Source organism: Procambarus clarkii, chromosome 18 (assembly GCF_040958095.1).
Source record: "Procambarus clarkii isolate CNS0578487 chromosome 18, FALCON_Pclarkii_2.0, whole genome shotgun sequence".
NCBI lineage: Eukaryota > Metazoa > Arthropoda > Malacostraca > Decapoda > Cambaridae > Procambarus > Procambarus clarkii.
The window spans coordinates 13,353,022-13,372,868 of NC_091167.1; the positions used below are offsets into that span (position 1 = coordinate 13,353,022).

Here is a 19,847-nt window from a genome sequence, read left to right on the forward strand (position 1 = left end):
TTTAATATAGAAAGCCCTCCATGTTAATTTATGTTTCTAATATCAGTTTAAAACTGTATGAACTGAATAAAGAAAAAACAACAAGCATTCAATGTAATGAAATGCCATTTTCTGGATAAGACCCGGAGGCTTCCCGGAGCTATCCAGGCTGATATGGATATATTAGATTTCTGCCATCAGTCAATGTGCTAGGAGTTCTTGCCTACAGGGGACCACGAGCCAGAACCTGGCCCCTTCACAGAGGCACGAGGAGCAATGGCCTATAGAAACCCCCCGTGAGGTTGGAAGCATTCTATGTCTGCCATTGACTTGGTCAGGTACCCAGAAAGATAAGTGCCCCAAAACAAACCCCTGTTCTGGTTAAGAAATTGCTACTGAAAGCCGAACTAGTGGACTGAACTACCCAAACGAAAACGAGTAAATGAGCATCACGTCTCCACGTCACCACGCCGCTTGTCTGTGGAGCACCCCCCCCTCGCCAGAAGGGGGGAAGGGGAAGCTCCAGACCCCTGCCACTGGTTATCCACATCCCAGTTCTGAAGCTGGACGTCAGAAAACATGCAAACAACCACCGACCAGAGGGAGGGAGGGTTGCCGGAGAGCCTCGGGGTCTCATCCAGAAAATGGTGATTCATTACATTCAATGCTGGTTTTCTGGGGAGTGGGGAGGGGGGGGGGGAACCCCTTCAGCTCCCTGGAGCTACTTACCCAAAGATAAAACAAGAGGGACAAACCCGGGAGATGATCGCCAACACAGCAAACACATAAACGTCCTGGGCACGATGATAAACCGCAGGCGGGCCGGACTGAAGGACCTAGCGGGCAACCTGGGAGGCCCGAACCCTGGAACAGGGAAGACGTCAAAACCAGTCAAACCCAATGCGCGTCCCTGGCCACCAAGGCTATGGTGCGCAGGAAACGGCAGAGAGCCGCAACTAGACACAGCACATGATGTACCCCAGCCAGACCAACCAAGCATCAACGACCCAAGGACCCCTCTGGAAAGCAGCCGTCTCATTCCTCGCTGGAAAAGGAGACAACTGCAAACGAATAAAACAACTACCAGGACCAAAAGAGCAGAAACCCCCTGTGCCAGCGCAGGGGGGGGGGGGGTCAGGAGAGCATAAAGCTCCCTGACTTGACCCCCAGAGGCCAATGTCAACAAGAAAAAATCTTTGTCAAACAAACATGAACCGAAGAAGCCACCACAAACCGAGGAGAAGAGAGGAAGGAGAGCACCCGGTCCAACGACCATGACGGCTCAGGCGGTGCATGAGCAGGCCAGAGGTGAAACAGCACATGAGACATCTTGCTGAACGGCACGAAAATAATATCAACGCCGAATTCAAACTACAGCTGCTCCACCAGCGCCGCACAATACGAGGCAACAGTATTCAGCATAAGATGACGGTCCTTGAACAACCACGAAAGGAAAGACAAAACAACCTGAACAAAAACAGAAGTACACCTACGAAGGAACAAGAAATAATGGAAGGACCACCAGGAAACTTCATACCACCGCCGAGACGAAGAACGCAGGTGGGACACCATCAACGAAGCCATCTGCTCACCACACAAGTGGTGATAAACTCGAGTCAGAAAGACCAAACGTGAAGACTCGAGGAGAAAATCGAACCAGCCACGTAACGGACTGAAAGAGGCGGAACCTGCGGGAAGGCCCTCAGGTTCAGACACCGAGCAAGCGACGCCTGAAACCAAGGCTTAGCCGGCCACCAAAGAGCCAAGAAGACTACTCTTCCCTGGTAAGTTTCCAAGCGAGCTTGGACCTGGAGCAACAGCGGTTCAGGGAAAAGAGGTACAGGTAACCCCACCTGTACATGTATGTAAAAATACCAATCTTATGTAATCTCACCAACCTATTAAACCTTTATGTAAATAAAAATTATCATTATTATTATGGCAGCACTATAGCCTCAAGGCATTGACCCCGATGGCCTCACAGTTTGGGAAGGGCGCTACTTATACAGGAGACGCCTCGACCACGCTGATGCGAAAAGGTCCACCTCCGGGAGCTTGTACGTTTAGCAGAGCCATCTGAAGGAGTCAGGGTCGACTATCCATCCCGTGGAATGAATGGAATGAATGGGAATGAACCGCAACAGGCTGTCTGCCAAGACGTTGGACACCCCCGAACGTGAACGGCCAGGAGAGCCAAACCCCGAGAACTCAGCAGACGAGTCACCCGAAGCGTCCAGCCCCAAGAGCCAAGGACTGCATCGAATCCCCTCGGTTCAGGCAATCAACTACCGGAGAGCAGTGCGAATGGAGCCGGATCGTCGATCCGCAACCCAAACCCTCCAAAGTGACATCCACACATCCGCGAACTCCTACGCTGCGTTGTGCGCCCAACGGAAGAACGGACCCCACCGTCCCTGGCCAGCCTGGTGAGCACTGGTCATAAAGCCATAGCCAAGAGACGACGCATCTGTGAACAAATCTAGTGAGGGCTCAGGTAGGCGCCAAGGCACTGAACCCCGAAAAACCCAAAGAAGAAGTCGGCGACGCAGCAGCTGACAAGTCCCCTGGGGGTCGAACCCAGTGATCGATAGAGGCGGTAGAACGTCCCCGAAGGAACCAGAACAGCCGACGAGGCCAAACCCAACCCGGCAGGTAGACCACCATCGCAAGTTTCAGGCTCCTGCAAAGACCTTCAAGCAACCGCCGGGTGACCCGGGAGCCCCCCAGAAACAAGCACATGCGGGACTGCAGCCAAAAGAAAGACTATGATGGGAGAGACGAGGAAGAGGTCCAAGAGTCATACACAAGACCCAGCCAGGTCCAAACCTGGGAGGGAACCAGCTGGGACTTAATTCTGCCAGTTCACCAGGAACACGAACCCGGCTAGATGGAAAAGCGCCAAACCCCTGGCGAGCAGACACGTGAACTGACTGGGAGCTCCAAGCCAGCCAGTCGTCGAGGTAAGCCAACACCTGAACACCTAACAGATGCAGATGGGTCATGACGACCCAGGAAAGATGTGTGAATACACAAGGTGCCAGGTTCAAATCGAAAGGGGGATAATGAAAGTGGTAACTCTGAAGCTCCACAACAAAACCGAGCCAGTCCCTGAACCGCGGATGAACCCCTCCATCGCCCCGTCAATGGGGCGAACCACAAAAGGGCTGATGCCACTTACAAGAACCCGACCTGCGCACAGAGCACCGCGCCGACCAGGTGCAGCCGGGATCAAAGGTGGCACCAGCTCCGAAACTGGCAACTGTGGCCTACCCCGACGAGTGGAACTGCGAGCCCTGGTACAACCCTTCCGGGAAGAACCCACCCGGGACCCCCGGAGAACCAACAAGTCAGACATAGGGAGGCAGCTAGAAGAAGCCGCTTGCATATGCCATTCGACCACAGAGGCCGCAAACAGCAAAGGACAAAAGGGCGAAGACAATCTAAGAGCCAGGGCCCAAGTGGACTCCAAGGATGAAGCAAGCACCACCTGTCGACACGCGAGATGCACCACGAAAAATCATGACAGAGCATTCCGCAAGATTGGCGCAAACAGCTTCAAAACTGCAGACGACGCATGAGCAGCCAAGATCAAGGCGCCAGACCCAGGAACGACCCAAGCGCCTCCACATCCTCCTCAAGCCAATTTGAAGACAGCTCCTGGAGGGAAAAGATACCCAGGACTGAAGCCAACAAGCTACACACACGCAAGTCCTCAGCCACAACCGCAGCCGACAGGGAAGGAACTTGCATGTGAAGCTGAACCGCGCCAACAGCCTGCAGAAGGGCAAGAGCGAAAAGGCACTTTTGTTGCCTTGTAATAGTGGGAATGTTGCCCATAATTTTTTTTTTTTAAATGGCGTCTGTTTACAAGAGCCCTGAGGAAGCTGCTGTGAACCCCATGTAGCTGCAAGCCGTTTAAATCTTGCGTGGTACCCCAAAACGTCATATGAAGTGGTGCACACTTTCGCAACAGTTACTCAACATGTCATATGAATTGTTGCGCAGTTTTAAGGGTTACATTTGGAAGCAGTTAATAATACATTTAGTTAATGGTAAGTTGAGAGCAATACTGTACATCAGCCTTAATACAGTAAGCTATTTAACCTTTTAGCACTTGAGCCCAGACCTGTATTTGATGTTTCACTACAATAAAAAACAATAATTGGATAAAATTTTAAGAAATACAGATGCAGTTTTATTAAAAAATATTTTAACATTTATTGATTTCTTAATCATAAAATTCATAAAATTGTATTGAAAAATATAATCAAACAAAAATTAATAATTACTTTAGGAATCTTGACAATTGTTTGATTTAACCATTGCATAATAATATACTGGTTAAATAAATGACATTTATTGTTAGAGGTGTCTTCGTCGCATGATGTTTAAGGCATTCGTGATGTTAGCACCCGCCCCACGTCAGCCTGGCCACATGATCAGTTTTGCGACTAGTTGCTTTAACAAAGCCTAAAAACTGCATTTCAGACACAGCCTGAACAAACCGTGCTCTGGTAAGCTGTTAAGGAAAACAATGGCTCCTAAGCTCAATTAAAATTAATCTTTACTTAATACTTAAAATAAATAAATTATATATATATTATATATATTATATAGAAGTGAGTACCACCTCTGGCTGGAAGAAGGGGGACCCTTAGCCTCAGAGGAAAGCGCACACAACGCATTAGAAGGCAAGTTTATATATATATTTTTTGTTCCACTCTTCCCATCCAAAATATGGGTTGTCTGCTTCTACAACACGATCCCTTCATTTCACCTGTGCGTGTACACTCTTCTCATTACACGTAACCATGCAGTCTACAATCATGTCTATACTTTCTCAATGGATTGTGCTTCAGGCACTCTACAACACATTACATTCCCTCATCTCTTTTACTTGTATAATTCCTCATTGCTATACCCATTCCAGACACCTATGCCAGCTACAGTGATAAAAGTACTCATTTAAGGTAAGGAAATTATCAGGAAAAAGTGCTAAGCTAGTATAACTATATAGCACTTGGATGGGATATGAGGACAAGGAGGTGCAATAGGATAGGGCAAGGAATGCTGCCCAACCACTTAAGACAGTTGGGGCACCAATACTGAAGTGCAAGTAGTGAGGTGTTGGTCTACCAACCAGTACAAGTAGTTGAGCACTCATTTAAACTGCTGGTATTATTTGAGCCCTTCCACACTAACATAACTTCTCTTCATTATACTATTCACCTCTCCTACCACTCTTCTCATCCATAAAGGCAGTATACAGCTCCTCTGTGAGGAGCCCCCCCCCCCCCTTGATGGCTTCCTGAAGCTATCTCACTCACTTCTCTGTCGCTCCTACTTCACCATCTAAACTCTCATTTTATCTAATACTGCCCACAAGTCTATAGAGCTTACTACCTCTTCTAGTACCTCTTGCCAAATTTTTATCCTATAGTTGACTACTGTACTACAGTTCACTACTTTGCAACTATAAGGCTCCACAAAATCCATGTTAATACAGTATCTATTTTTTCAAACAGAATACCCTTACTCAATCCACTTACTCAACAGTTCTTTATAACCACCCATAATGCTTCCTGATTATTCCAATCATATACATTTTTTTAAATCCATAAAGGCAGTATACAGCTCTTCTGTGAGGAGCCCCCTCCCCCTCCCTTGATGGCTTCCTGAAGCTATCTTGCTGAGATGACTCCCCACTACTGGGTCACACGAGTCCATTTACCCTACCAGATACCAGAGCCAGAACCTGGCCCCTTCACAGGGGTGCAGAGAGCTGGGAAGTATTCTCGTCACCTCACCGGAAAAGTATTCATAAAGTCAGAGTGAAGCTTTACAGACAACTGCAAGATTCATAGCACACAAGGCAATGAGACTGCCAAACGACTCGGCAATCTATTCAGGAGAAACAGTGAACCACTCAGACTAGAGTGGCAAGCGACATATAATAGAGTAAACCCATCACAGTAGTACCGCTAGTCACCATCAAGCGGCCTGGAGCCCAGTCTCTCAGCTGACACCAAGGCTAGCACTTCCATTGATGCAGTGTTGTAAACATGGTGTAGTGGTGCTTCCTGGGTCATCGAAGTTTGCCCAAGTCAAATCTTTTATCTTTCTGGATCTTTTAGCCATGTGTCTGAACCTGGGCATTTTCCACAGCTCCAACTCTTTCTGTTGGTTGGCCTAGCAACATTTCTCATTGGTTCGGCCTTCTGCTCTGTGCATGTGGAGTTTCTGATGCAGGTCTTTGCCATTTGCATTGTGAGCAGTTGGTTGTGTTATTGGTGTCCCACCTGTGTCTCTCTTCATGGTAGGTGTATGTTGTCTGGTGCTCATTTGCCTCTTCTGTCCTTGCTCCTCCTCTTCTGTCCCTGCTCCTTCTCTTCTGTCCCTGCTCCTTCTCTTCTGTCCCTGCTCCTTCTCTTCTGGTGTACTCTCTGGGGTTCCGTTCCAAGTGTTGTGCCTCTCTTGAGTTTAGCTGCTGCTGCCTGATTCTGTTTCCTCTTGCTGTTTGGTGTTGGTGTTGGCGGTGCTGCTGTTTGGTGTTGGCGGTGCTGCTGTTGATTGTGTTCGGCGTCATTACAGTTTTGGGGCATCATTCTGCAAGTTGTCTCTGACATTTGTTCTCCTCCGACTGGCTCATGCTCCTTCTGATCAGTCTTAGTCTCTTGAGGTTTTGGTCTTTCTTTCCCCTCCTCGGTTCATGGTTGCCCGTTCAGTCTGGAGTCTTCTCATTACTATATGGAGTGGCATTTATGTTGACTCTCGCCTCCGGCTGAGAGACTGGCGAGTTTGTACTCTTCTCCGGAAGTGGAATGGGTGGGAGAGGGCTTGTTTCTTATCCACCTAGGGGGATGCAGCATTTGTTATACCAACTAGTGGCATTTTGCCACTGCCTCTGTGCCATCAGTTCTGTCACAGTGGCTACCATGTTAGTTGACCCTGTTTTCTTTGGTCCCTGTTCTGAGGCTCATTTTCCTCTAGTTCTTGGCAGTGTTTTCATGGCAGGTCTGCCTATAGTCTGCCCTCGGGGGGCCCGTGGTGTTAATTTGTACTCTGTGCTGGCTGCAGTTTTCTCACCCATGGAATGGGTTATTTTTCTAGGCTCGGGGTTCTGGTGTTCAGACAGGGTCCTGTGGTGCCCTTGTTTGGTTCTTGCTGTTCATCCTTGTCAATCGTGTGTGTGTATTGCTGGACAAGGTTCCCAGCCTGTTATCTCTTCTTTGTGATAGTATTTGCCATCTCTCCTACTCTCTGGCATGTCTCTTGATTCCTTTTCTCTCTGGTTTGTTAGCTTCAGGGAGGCACCAAGGCATTCCTCCCAGAAAACAGCATTGAAAGTAATAAAATGCCTCTTGAGTAGAGCCCTTGCTCCCTCTCTCCTTCCATACCAGGTTCATTGGTTAGGCTCTAGACTGGCTATAGAGTCAGCTGTGAGCTGGGGCTCTGGGTCACCTGGGGGCAACTAGAGGCATTAATGGGTTTATGCTAGTTTGAATGGTTCACTGTTTCTCCTGAGCAGATTGCAAAGTTGTTTGGCCGTCTCATTGCCTCAAGTGCTATGAAACTTGCAGCCGTCTGTATAGCTTAAGTGACTTTCTGGATGCTTTCCTCGTGGGGTGATGACAATATGACTCTGCTCTCTGTGTATCTGTGAAGGAGACACGTTCTGGCTCTGGTCCTTGGTAGGCCAAATGGGCTCATGTGTCCCAATAGTAGGAAGCCATCTCGGCGAGATAGCTTCAGGGAGCTACTGGGACTCTTCCTTGAAAGAGGCATTTCATTGCATTCAACGCTGGTGTCCCCTTAACAAGAAACTTTGCAGTAACCATTTTCAGGGTAAATAAATGTTTTATACACGTTCTTCCCTTCCAAAACATACGTTGTTCCTTCCCTATCCTATTCTTTGTTCTCTGTTACTCTCTCAACATACACCCTCGCACACATTTTTCTTGGGATGCTAATTAACAAAATCTTTCCTACTACCCACTACCTTCTCCCTAACATAAAGGTGTTCTATATGCAAGGAGAAGTTCTATTCTTACTTCTGTGTTTTACTGCACAATCACTATATTTGCATTTATACTTATGTCAATAACATGGATGTACTAGTAAATACTTTAATAGGTTAAACAGTAAGAAAAGGATACTGAAGTCTCTGATCTATTGCATTCTTGCTGGATGTATCTTCCTCTGGATCAGCCACTGAAATATAGGCCTGAAGCCAGTCATACAAATTGATGAGGCGCCCACACTCCAAGTGAAGCTTGTAGACCACGCTGACGTCTGGTAAGGTTGTCACCACGCTTGACGGCTCCTCCAGCTGACAACAATCGCACTGAAACACACAATACAAATGAATGATATTTATAAATATCTCAGATGTAACTGGACACTATTTACAATGTATAAATGATAACATCTAAAGAAATGATGTAGATTTATTGATTAGATCAGAGTAGCAACAGATCTGTGTCTCTAAATGAGCAGCTTTCTCTCATCTGGCGTTACCAAATTAACAAGAATGGATTTTTTTTTATGTTTAGCAGCCTTGAATTTTACTCATCATGGGTAAGTAGATGTGAGCTTGTGTAGTCCATACCAAGAGATCAACATGTGACTAATACAATTTTGGTAAGTAAGTAAGTAATTATCAAAAGAAGGCACCAAACCGGGAAGGCTATGTAGCACCATCAAATACGCAAAATAATCAGAGGGCGCTAAATATCACCAAGGATGCCAATACGAGAACAAAAACGCATAAGGCGAACGATATCAAAAGTATCCGAGTCACCAAGAATTCTATCGAGGGACAGGTGACCGCGAGGGGCGGTCGGAAAGCAAGACACACGCTCGTCCTGGAAGTCAGGACATTCAAGAAGGACATGCACGACCGTAAGAGGGACAATGCAACTAGGACAATAAGGAGCAGGGCGGCGCTCCATCAAGTGACCATGGGTTAAGCGAGTATGGCCAATACGCAACCTCGCTAGAGCTGTTTCCCACCGCCGGTTACGGTGGAAGGAGGACGGCCACGAGGAAACACAACATTTAAGAGTACGTAGCTTGTTACCAGTAACAGACAACCAAGAAGCCTGCCAACGGGTAAGGACTGAGGAATGGATAACCGGGTAAAAGTCGGAATACGGAATGCCTTTACGAGAGATGGGACAAGAGCGGACAGCTTCCTTAGCGGCAGCATCCGCACGCTCATTTAAAGACACGCCAATATGGCTGGGAACCCAACAAAACTCAACCGACTTAAATTTACTGTGAACGAGAAACAGCCAATGCTGGATCTCGACAACTACCGGATGAACTGGATTAAAGCACCCGAGAGCCATGAGGGCACTACGAGAGTCAACAACAACCACAAAGGAAGACTGACAACGAGAAAGCAGGAGACGAAGAGCATAGAGAATAGCATAAAGTTCCGCTGTAAAGATGCTAGTCTCCGGAGGCAAGCGACACATATAAGTGCGATCAGGAAAAACAACAGAGTAGCCAACACCGTCCGCTGACTTAGACCCATCGGTGAAGACAGAAACGGAGCGGGAGTGAGAAGAAAAGTGCTCGAGGAAAAGGCGTTTTAGAACTGTAGGAGGGGTAAAAGCTTTAGTGATACGAGTCAAGGATGTACAAAACCGCGGAAGAGGGACCCTCCACGGGGGCAAAGAAGGAACAACACGAGGAGAAACATCAGAAATACGAACGGAAAGAGAATCCTGCAGGCGAGATAACCGGACAGAAAGAGGGAGGTGGTGAAGAGGAACAGGAACCGCAGGAGGGGTAAAAGTTAAAGCACGACAGAGACGAGAGGAAGGATGTTGCAAGGACCGCGCAAGATAGCGAAGACAGTAGCGATCACGGCGGTCCTGGAGAGACAGGAAGCCAGTGTCAACATACAAGCTAAGGACGGGAGTCGAACGAAAGGCACCAGAACTGAGGCGCAACCCAGTATGGTGCAAAGCATCAAGACGGCGAAGAGTAGAAGGAGAAGCAGACGAGTAAGCAGGGCAACCATAATCGAGCTTAGACAGGACGAGAGAGGAATGTAAAGCAAGGAGAGTGCGCCTATCTGCCCCCCAAGAAGTATGGGACAAGACCCGAAGGAGGGTAAGGGACTTAGAGCACTCAACACGGAGGTAAGAGATATGGGGAGACCAAGACAAATGAGTGTCAAGGAATAACCCCAAAAGCTTCGCGGAATCTTTGTATTCAAGGGGATGACCATAAAGTGACAAAGAGGGACGAAGAACAACCCGTTTCCGCGTAAAAGTCATGGCACAAGTCTTAGAAGTAGAGAACTTGAAGCCATGACCTGTGGCCCAAGACGACACGGCATCAATCGCAAGTTGAAGCCGGCGTTGAAGGAGAGGCGAATCATCACCCTGACAACAAAGGGTAAGATCATCGACATAGAGAGCGGAGAAGACACCAGAAGGAAGAGAGGAAAGAAGACCATTGAGGGCAACCAGAAAAAGAGTAGTGCTCAGAACACTACCCTGGGGCACACCTTCGTATTGCTGAAAAGAGGGAGAGAGAGCGGTACCAAGGCGCACCCGAAAGGAACGACGAGAGAGGAAGCTGCGGAGAAAGAGAGGGAGATGACCACGAAGGCCAAAAGAATGAAGTTGAGATAGGATATGATAACGCCAAGTGGTGTCGTAAGCCTTTTCTAGGTCAAAAAGGACGGCAACAACGGAGGTCTTCGCAGCAAAAGCAGTACGTATATAGACCTCCAAGTTCACCAGGACATCAGTCGTGCTGCGGCACTTGCGGAAACCAAATTGAGAAGGGGAGAGGAGGTGATGGTGTTCTAGGAACCACATCAGAAGAACGTTAACCATACGTTCAAAGAGTTTGCAGACACAACTTGTGAGAGCAATAGGGCGAAAGTCCTTAGGGGAAGTACCCAGAGACCCCGGTTTGCGAACAGGGAGGACAACGGCATCGAGCCAGTCCTCAGGGACTGACGACGACTCCCAGATCCGATTATACAGACTCAGTAAATACTGAGACGTGCTCGGAGGGAGATGGCGAAGCATCTCATAATGAATACCATCGGAGCCCGCCGCCGTAGAACCGCAGAGGGCCAGGGCAGAACGAAGTTCAGAGAGAGAGAAGGGATCATTATAGGGAAGCTGAAGATGAGTGCAGAAATCTAAAGGACGAGACTCAAGGACAGGTTTACGAAGAAGGAAAGATTGGGGAAGATGAAGACCAGAGCTAACAGAAGAAAAGTGGGAACCCAGTTCGGAAGCGACCTGCAACGGGTCCGCCACAAGAGTATCATGGAGGTGAAGGACCAGTGAAACATCGGGAACGAACTTACCCGCTATCTTGCGGATACGCTTCCAGATCTGGGCCAGAGGGGTTTCGGACGTAATTGTCGAGACATAAGATGCCCAACATTCACGTTTAGCCGTACGGATGGCCCTACGGGCCACCGCACTCGCTTTCCGAAAGAAAAGAAAAGAATCGGTCGTCTGCCTACGGCGGTGCTTCTTCCAGGCTGCACGCTTACAGCGGACAGCCCGAGCACAGTCCGCATTCCACCAGGGAACGCACTTCCGTGGACCCCGAGAGGAAGAGCGAGGAATAGAGCGGAGGGCAGCGTCGAAGACAGTGTCATGAAAAAGGAGGAGAGCGCGAGAGAGGGGCAGAAGGGAGAGGTCAGAGAGAGTAGCACTGAGGGAAAATAGGGTCCAGTCCGCCTTAGCAAACTGCCACCTAGGGAAAGAGAGGGAAGGGCGAAAAGAGAAAAAGGAAACAAGGATGGGGAAATGATCACTTCCATGGAGGTCATCAAGAACCTGCCATGTGAAATCTAAGTAAAGAGAAGAAGAGCAGAGAGAAAGATCAAGACAAGAAAGGGTACGAGTTCGAGAGTCCAAATGAGTGGGCTCACCAGAATTCAGAAGAGACAGGGAAGAAGAGAGGAGAAACGGCTCAAGGAGGCGACCCCGGGTATTCGTCAGAACGTCACCCCAAAGAGAATGACGACAATTGAAGTCACCCAGCAGGAGCACAGGCTCCGGCAAGGAGTCTAGGAGGTGTTTCAAATCAGGAAGAGAGAGCGGGACACTCGGGGGGAGATAAATGGAACAAACTGTGTACCATTTCCCCACAAAGATACGAGCAGCAGAACAATGGAGAGGCGAAGGAAAAAGTAAAGGAACAAAGGGAACATCAGCCCGAATCAAGAGAGCAGAAGAATTAGAAGCCCCAGCAATGGCTGGGGGGGGGGGAGAGAAAGGAATAGCCACGAAAACGACCAGGACGAGCACCAAGCATCGGCTCCTGGAGACAGACACAAAGGGGCGAAAACCGCGAAACCAGAAGTTGGAGTTCGAGGAAATTGGCGTAATAACCTCGAACGTTCCATTGAAGAATGGACAACGACGAGAAGAGAAAGGACAAAAACAGAGAACAAGGAAGAAACAGGCGAAAGACCAACAGAGCACGTTAAAGGATATCAGGGTCGGGACCAGGGTCAGCAAAGTCAGGGTTAGGGGGCATGGGTAAACTGAGCAAAGACGGAGGGAAGGAAACGGGAGAACAGATCAGAGGTGGGCGGGCAGGGTCCGGAGGAGGAGGAGGAGGAGGAGACAACGGAGAGGAGCAGTCAAGGACAGCAGCAGGAAGAGGGGGAGTAGAAAGAGAGGAGCGCACCCCAGCAAGAGCAGCAACCGAAAGGGAAGCAGGGGCCAAAGAAACCTCCATAGCGGGAACAGGGGGCACAAGCACTGAAACGGGAGTGGAAGGAGCAACAGAGCCAGAAGGAGGAGCTGAGGAAGAAAGCGAAGCCTTCTTACCCGCCGGGGAAGAGGAAGGAGAGGAGCCAGGCTTACGCTTCTGACTTAAAGAGACCGGTGTCCCAGCAACTACGTACCGGGCAACGGATTCCAGTGTCTCAACAGGAGAAGCCGAACGAGAGCACACACGACGGCCGTTAGGAGAGCGATGGACATCCGCCCGCACCGACAGGCGGCGGGGAGAGCCGATAGATGGAGGAAGAGGATGGGAAGGAGGATCGGAGGGGGACGAGGAAGGAGACACAGAAGACACGACAGACCGGGTAGAAGGAAGGGGAATCCCAGACAGAGGACCAGGAGGAGGATCCTTCGGGAGAGAACCCAAAGAGACAGAGGAGGGGGCAGTGGGCGCAGCAGGGTCCAAGGCCTGGAAACGGTTGTGAGTCTGAGGAAGGCGGGAAGGACGAGGAGAGGAAGAGCGCAACACGCGAGCATAAGAGATATTAGCATAAGGCGGGAGCCGGCGAACCTGGCGCCTCGCCTCAGGAAAAGATAAACGCTCCCGGTGCTTCAAGTTGAGGACGGCTGCCTCAAGCTTGTAATGGACACACGCACGGGAGAAGGTAGGATGGGCCTCACCGCAGTTGAGGCAACGAGCCTGGGGAGAAGCGCACTCCGACTTAGAGTGACCTTCGCCACCACACAAAGGACAGAGAGAGACAGTCCCGGAGCAGCGGAGGGCACCATGCCCAAACCTCCAGCACTTGTTGCAGAGCCGAGGAGAAGGAATGTACTCCTGGACAGAGCACCTGGCACCAGCAAGAATGACAGAGGGTGGAAGGGTCCTACCATCAAAGGTAATCTTCACAACCCGGAGGGGTTGACGGCGACTACCACGAGGGGGACGAGTAAACGTGTCCACCTGGAGAATAGAATGGCCCTGGGCAGCGAGGATATGTCGAATATCGTCGTGGCAGTCGCGTAGGTCCCGAACACCGGTCGCAACATGGGGCGGGAGCAAAATAGTGCCAACACTGGCATTCAACTGAACGTTCTTCGAGACCCGAACGGGGGTCTCGCCAAGGCAGGATAAGGCAGCCAAGCGGGAAGCAGCATCCTGAGAAGGAGCAGCAACGACACGCGTACCGAGACGAGTGGGGTTAAAAGTAATGGAGGCATCCACGGAATCAATGAGATGTCGATGAAGGGAGAAATCGTCAGGAGGCGCAGTGTCAAGAGGGAGGAGATCAAAATATTTGGCCCACGAAGCGGGACCAAACAAGGCTTGATAGGTAGCAGAACTGGAAGGAATCGAGCGAGGGCGGCCGTGACGAGAACGGCGGTGAGAACCCCCAGAGAGAGAGGGGTTAAAAGGCGCAGTAGTTACAACTAGAGAAGGAGCCGCGCCAGGGGACGAGGTAGTCACCACTGGGGGCTTGGGGCTCGACCCAACCACAGAGGAGGGAGGGGAGCCAGGGAAAGGAGTCAGAGAGGCCAAAGGAGGAGCAAGGTCGGGGCCCAATGCAGCGGAGGCTACAGAGCCCGGTCTTCCAATACGGACCGACTCGGGGGCTTGGTCGCCCACCCCACGAGCCTGAAAAGGTAAGCCAGAAGCAGCCGAGACAGGGGTTATCATCTTGACGAAATTACGAATTCACTCACGAATGTGCCCCCACACCCACCACGGAGCCACAATTAGAGGCAGGACACCCAACAAGAAGCTATCGCCGATCTTGTCGGGGCCTCCTAGGGGTGCGTCGTGAGTATACGCCCCACAAACGCCACCTTAAGAAACCGACAGTCCGTCGAGATCGGGTTCAGTGACGAAGTGGGGATTGACAATAAAAGGTTCCCCTCGCTCTCGACGTCGGGTACTGCAGTTCTACGGGTGCAAGAGTATGCCTCCTCAAGCACCCGGGCGTTAAAGTAGAAGAAGTCCAAGGGAAGAACCAGAACGAGCAAAAGGTCGGCAGGAAACGGCAAGCAGATAGGAGAAGAGGGGGGAGAAAAACGAAACAGAAGGAAAAGGAAAAGATGCCCAGCAGAATTGGAGAGGACGGCAGCAGGAGCACAAGGCTAGAAAAGGACAGAGGACTGCCCCAAGGAGCATCACACTCCGGCAGCCGCCCACTAAGCCCCCAGACGGCGACAACGAGCTGAGCGGGGAGGGGGTACAATTTTGGTAAACTCTCACCTTAGCATCTTTCTAAAGACACTACTACTGCATCACATATCATATTATTATTATTATAGTACTGTATAAGCTCGCTTGTGCGAAGCCCACTTTACCGAATCTTTGGGTTATTCGGCTGTTTTTGAAGCCGGATAAAAACTTCACCATATCAGAAAAGGAATTTGGATAACCGAAGGTTTCGTAAGATAATGCAGTTAGGCATTGGGTCATACTGTAGCAGTGGCTTGAGATGCAGGGTATGGGAGGTGTTGAGGTGGCTGGTTTCAGGGTAGGGGGTGTTGGAGAGAGGGTGAGTTGGGAGGGACTGTCTGGGATGTGGTGGGTGTGTGTATGTGTAGGTTGGTGTGGGGTGTGTGTGTGTGTGTGGGAGGGGCCGAGTGTGGGATCTGGTGGATGTGTTTGTGTAGGGATCTGGTGGGTGTGTTTGTGTAGGTGAGTGGGTGTGGGGTGTATAGGGGTGTGTGTAGGGGGTGTGGGTGGATGTGGAGTGCATGTGTGTGGGTGGGTGTGGGGTGTATAGGGGTGTGTGTAGGGGTGTGGGTGGATGTGGAGTGCATGTGTGTGGGTGAGTGTGGAGTGTGTAGGGGGGTGGGGGTGTGGGTGGGTGTGGGGGTGTATAGGGGTGTGTAGGGATGTGAGTGTATTTGTGTGGGGGTTTGGGATGTGTGTGTGATGTGGGGGTTTGGGATGTGTGTGTGACGTGGGGGGTGAGTATGGGATGTGGGGGGTGTGTATGGGCAAGTGGGTGTGTGTGTGTGTATTTGTGTGGGATTTTGAGATGCCGCCCTCCCTCCCTCCCTCCCTGCCTCCATCTTTCCCTCCCTCCATCACTGCCTGCCTCCATCACTGCCTGACTCCATCTTTCCCTCCCTGCCACTCTCCATCTACCATCCTTGTGAACACTCAATCCTCCCCCTCTACCCATGCCATGCCCTCATTCATCCCATTCCGGAAGAGCTAGGAGGGGAGGATGGGGATATAGCATGGGTAGAAGGGGGATAATTGAGTGTTCTCGAGGGTTGGGAGGGAGGGAAGGAGGGAGCCATTGGAAGGGATTATGCAAGCACACAGGAAGGCTGGAGTGGGTGTGGGGGATCTGGAGTGGGTGTGGCGAGTCTCTGAATGTGGTTGTGGGTGTGGGGTGTGGTGGGTCTCTGAATGTTATGTGCCTGCCTACCAGCCAGTTGAAAATCCATCTATTCATCCAGCCCTTCCTCCCTCCCTGTCAGTTCACCCACTTGCCTCACCCACCTACCAGCCAGCCACACACTAATTATAGTGTGTGTGGAATTTAAATTATGTTGGTTGTGGTACTAAAAATTGTTAACATATTCACTTTTGAACTTCCCGGTAAAAATACTGCATTTTTACCTGAAAAGCCCACAAATTGTGGGACCAGGTATGAGCGAACAGAGCAAGCCTCTTCCCCTATCACCCTGTCAATGGGACAAACTGCGAAAGCGTCGATGCCCCTTACAAGAACCCGACCTGCGCACAGAGCAAACACCGCGCCGACCAGATGAAGACGGTTCTGAAGGTGACGCCACAACGAAACTGGCACCAGTGGCCTACCACGACAAGCGGAACCCCGAGACCTGGCACGATCCCCCTGGGATCCCTGGAGAACCAACAAGTCGGACATCGGATGACAGCTAGCAGAAGTCACCGCAGAATCGGCAAACAGCAGGGAACAAAAAGGCATAGACATTCTAAGAGCCAGGGCCCAAGCAGATTCCAAGCAAGAAGCAAGCACCGCCTGCCGACACGCGAGCCAGGAGGCATAAAACAGCGACTCTGCATCCTGCAGGATCAGCGTAAACAGCTACAACAAGGCAGCCAACACAAGTGCCGCCGAGCCCAAGGCACCAGACCCAGGAACGGCCCCAAGCTCCTCTAAATCCTCCTCAAGCCAGTCCAAAGACAACTCCAGAAGGGAAAAGAAACGCAAAGCCGAGGCCAGCAGACCACGAGCGTGCAAGTCTTCAGCAACCAGTGCAGCCAAAAGGGAGGGAACCTGCATGTGAAGCTGCATGACACCCAAATCCAGAGGAGGAGCAGGGGCCAACAAGCACTCATTGAGGTGCTCAAACTCGCCCCTCCAGGAAAACCTGGACCACCGTCAACACCTCACGCCACTCAAGCGTGTGGGAATGGCAGAAGGTATGCCAAATCTCCAAAGCAAACACAGGACAGTCCACCAGCGGGGACGAATCCGGATCCTCGTACAGAATCCAGTAGGGAAACGAAGACCCAAACCTGAACGTAGACGGATCCATGATAAAGGTGTAATTTGGGTCGCGCAGGAGGTAAGCCGCAAAGGTCTCCTGCACCACAGGAGGCGAGATGCAGGAAGCCGAAAACCTCTGGAAAGACGGAGGGACCCGAAGGGACACGGAACCGAACCCGAGAAGGGTCAGACACCAAATCCAACTCGTACAAAGAGGGGGGGGGGAGAAAACCCTACTCCTTGTAACAGTAAGCCCCGCTCACAGGGGTAGAAAAACCCAGGCGGGGGTCCAACGGGGCCCAAGGCCCCCAAGTCGGTCCCTCCCCAGCCCCGGGAACCACCACATCAGGATCCGGGGCCGAGTCATCTCCCAAAGCCTCGGCCTCAAAAGAAAAGGCTGGCGCAGCCGTAGAACCCAAAAGAAGAGGGACCGACTGGTCAGACCCAGACGCTTCGGCAGGGAGGAATGACTTGAATGCCTCCGTCGCCAACCCAGAAGGGGCACCCCCCGAGTCTCAACACTACCTAAACCCTGCTTGACCCCGAAACCCTCAGATGTTTTGGAGCCGGATGCAAGGGAGGGAGGGGACCAGACCGAACCACAGCAGAGGAGGGACAAAGGGGTGCGGACCCCCTTGACCAAGGCCGAAGTGAACAACATCCCAAAGTTCGGGTCCCTATAACCAAAACGGGGCAGCCTCGGGGCTTCCGGGTCAGCAACCAAACTAGTGCGTTGCAACAACCGAAACCTAACATGCAACGCTTGCACTGCTTGTACCTGAATATCGTCATCAATAGACTTGATAAACCGAGTCACCAGCAAGCAACAAAACTCGCAAGACTCCGGGTCGAAAGTGTCGCTGACCCAGCAGGCAGTGTGATGGAGACAAAAATAATGATAGTCACCGAGACAAGGGGACAGAGCAACCCTCAAACTCGCACAAAGCGAAGGGGAAACTCAGGGGTCACATCCATCGGACCCACGCGCCATCGTGGGGATTCCCAGGGTCCTGAGACGGAACACACGCTCAGGGAAGCCCAGGCAGGGTACTGTTAACCGGCTTCCAAGTCCACCAAACAACTTTCTAAATAACTGAACCCCTGGGACGTGTACACTCACGGGAGCCATGCAGGAGGTACCACCAGAACAGACACACTAGGGTCAACAACAAAAGGCAGACCCCCCACTAAGCAGGGAAAACAAAAAGAAAAACAAAACCCCGCAAGAGCACAGTTACCCAGGCGGAACAGAGCCGGCCGCTATGAGAGGTGAAACTAGCTGCACAGAACCCTGCGCCCCTATGAGAGGTGAAACTAGCTGCACAGAACCCTGCACCCCTATGAGAGGTGAAACTAGCTGCACAGAACCCTGCACCCCTATGAGAGGTGAAACTAGCTGCACAGAACCCTGCGCCCCTATGAGAGGTGAAACTAGCTGCACAGAACCCTGCGACCCTATGAGAGGTGAAACTAGCTGCACAGAACCCTGCGCCCCTATGAGAGGTGAAACTAGCTGCACAGAACCCTGCGCCCCTATGAGAGGTGAAACTAGCTGCACAGAACCCTGCGCCCCTATGAGAGGTGAAACTAGCTGCACAGAACCCTGCGCCCCTATGAGAGGTGAAACTAGCTGCACAGAACCCTGCGCCCCTATGAGAGGTGAAACTAGCTGCACAGAACCCTGCGCCCCTATGAGAGGTGAAACTAGCTGCACAGAACCCTGCACCCCTATGAGAGGTGAAACTAGCTGCACAGAACCCTGCACCCCTATGAGAGGTGAAACTAGCTGCACAGAACCCTGCGCCCCTATGAGAGGTGAAACTAGCTGCACAGAACCCTGCGCCCCTATGAGAGGTGAAACTAGCTGCACAGAACCCTGCGCCGCTATGAGAGGTGAAACTAGCTGCACAGAACCCTGCGCCCCTACCAATACAAACTGCCTCTTACCCTAAGGTGAACAAGAATGCCAGAACCCTGCGCCCCTACCAATACAAACTGCCTCTTACCCTAAGGTGAACAAGAATGCCAGAACCCTGCGCCCCTACCAATACAAACTGCCTCTTACCCTAAGGTGAACAAGGATGACAGAACACTGCGCCCCTACCAATACAAACTGCCTCTTACCCTAAGGTGAACAAGGATGACAGAACACTGAAGCACACAAAGGGCGGCCAAAAGCTGAGCAGCAAACACCCAAGGAACTTGTGGAAGGAGGCTCCAAGCCCCAAGGACAGTACTTACCGGGCACCTAGGGAAAGTAAATCTAGGCGCATGTAGCCCGAGTACTGAAGAATTATTTCTGGCTTGCGCACCCCCAATAAGACAGCCACCACACCACACAGGCACAGAGCCGAGCACCAATGCAGGAGCCAGAGCACACGACTTTCTCCAAGCACATCAGCCTGAGAACTGGGGGTCTTGGGTAGCCGACAGGAGGGGTCTGGGGCTCCCCATTCCCCCTCCTGGGGAGGGGGGAAAGCTGCGCAGATGGCAGCGCGGTGACGTGGTGACGTCATGCTCGTTTTTGTTTGGGGAGTTCTGTCCACTAGTTCGGCTCTCCGTAGCAATTTTTAACCAGAATAGAGGATTGTTTTGGGATGCTTGCCTTTCTGGGTGCCTGACTTGGTCAACGGCAGACACAGAATGTGTCCAACCACATGAGGGGTTTCTATAGGCCATTGCT

At 51.1% G+C, this 19,847-nt stretch overlaps 1 protein-coding gene and 1 long non-coding RNA gene across 8 annotated transcripts in view; both read right to left on the reverse strand.

The window, feature by feature from the left end:
- The window catches only part of LOC138365801 (uncharacterized), a 266,841-nt gene that overhangs the window by 68,838 nt on the left and 178,156 nt on the right, over positions 1 to 19,847 (reverse strand). The window lies entirely within an intron of this gene.
- LOC123748088 (origin recognition complex subunit 3-like) overlaps positions 1 to 19,847 on the reverse strand; it is an 81,346-nt gene that overhangs the window by 7,618 nt on the left and 53,881 nt on the right. For 4 of the 6 annotated variants that reach the window (XR_011229015.1, XR_011229013.1, XR_011229014.1 and 1 more), the window contains 2 exons: positions 8,136 to 8,323; positions 4,162 to 4,490 (listed from right to left, as the gene is read on the reverse strand). Coding sequence is in view for 1 of the 6 variants with exons in the window: in XM_069326272.1 (XP_069182373.1) it covers positions 4,385 to 4,490; positions 8,136 to 8,323 (294 nt within the window). In the remaining 5 variants the exon portion in view is untranslated. Of the gene's footprint in view, positions 1 to 4,161; positions 4,491 to 8,135; positions 8,324 to 19,405; positions 19,557 to 19,847 lie in introns of those variants that run through there. The other 2 variants (XR_011229016.1, XR_011229012.1) reach the window with 2 other exon arrangements.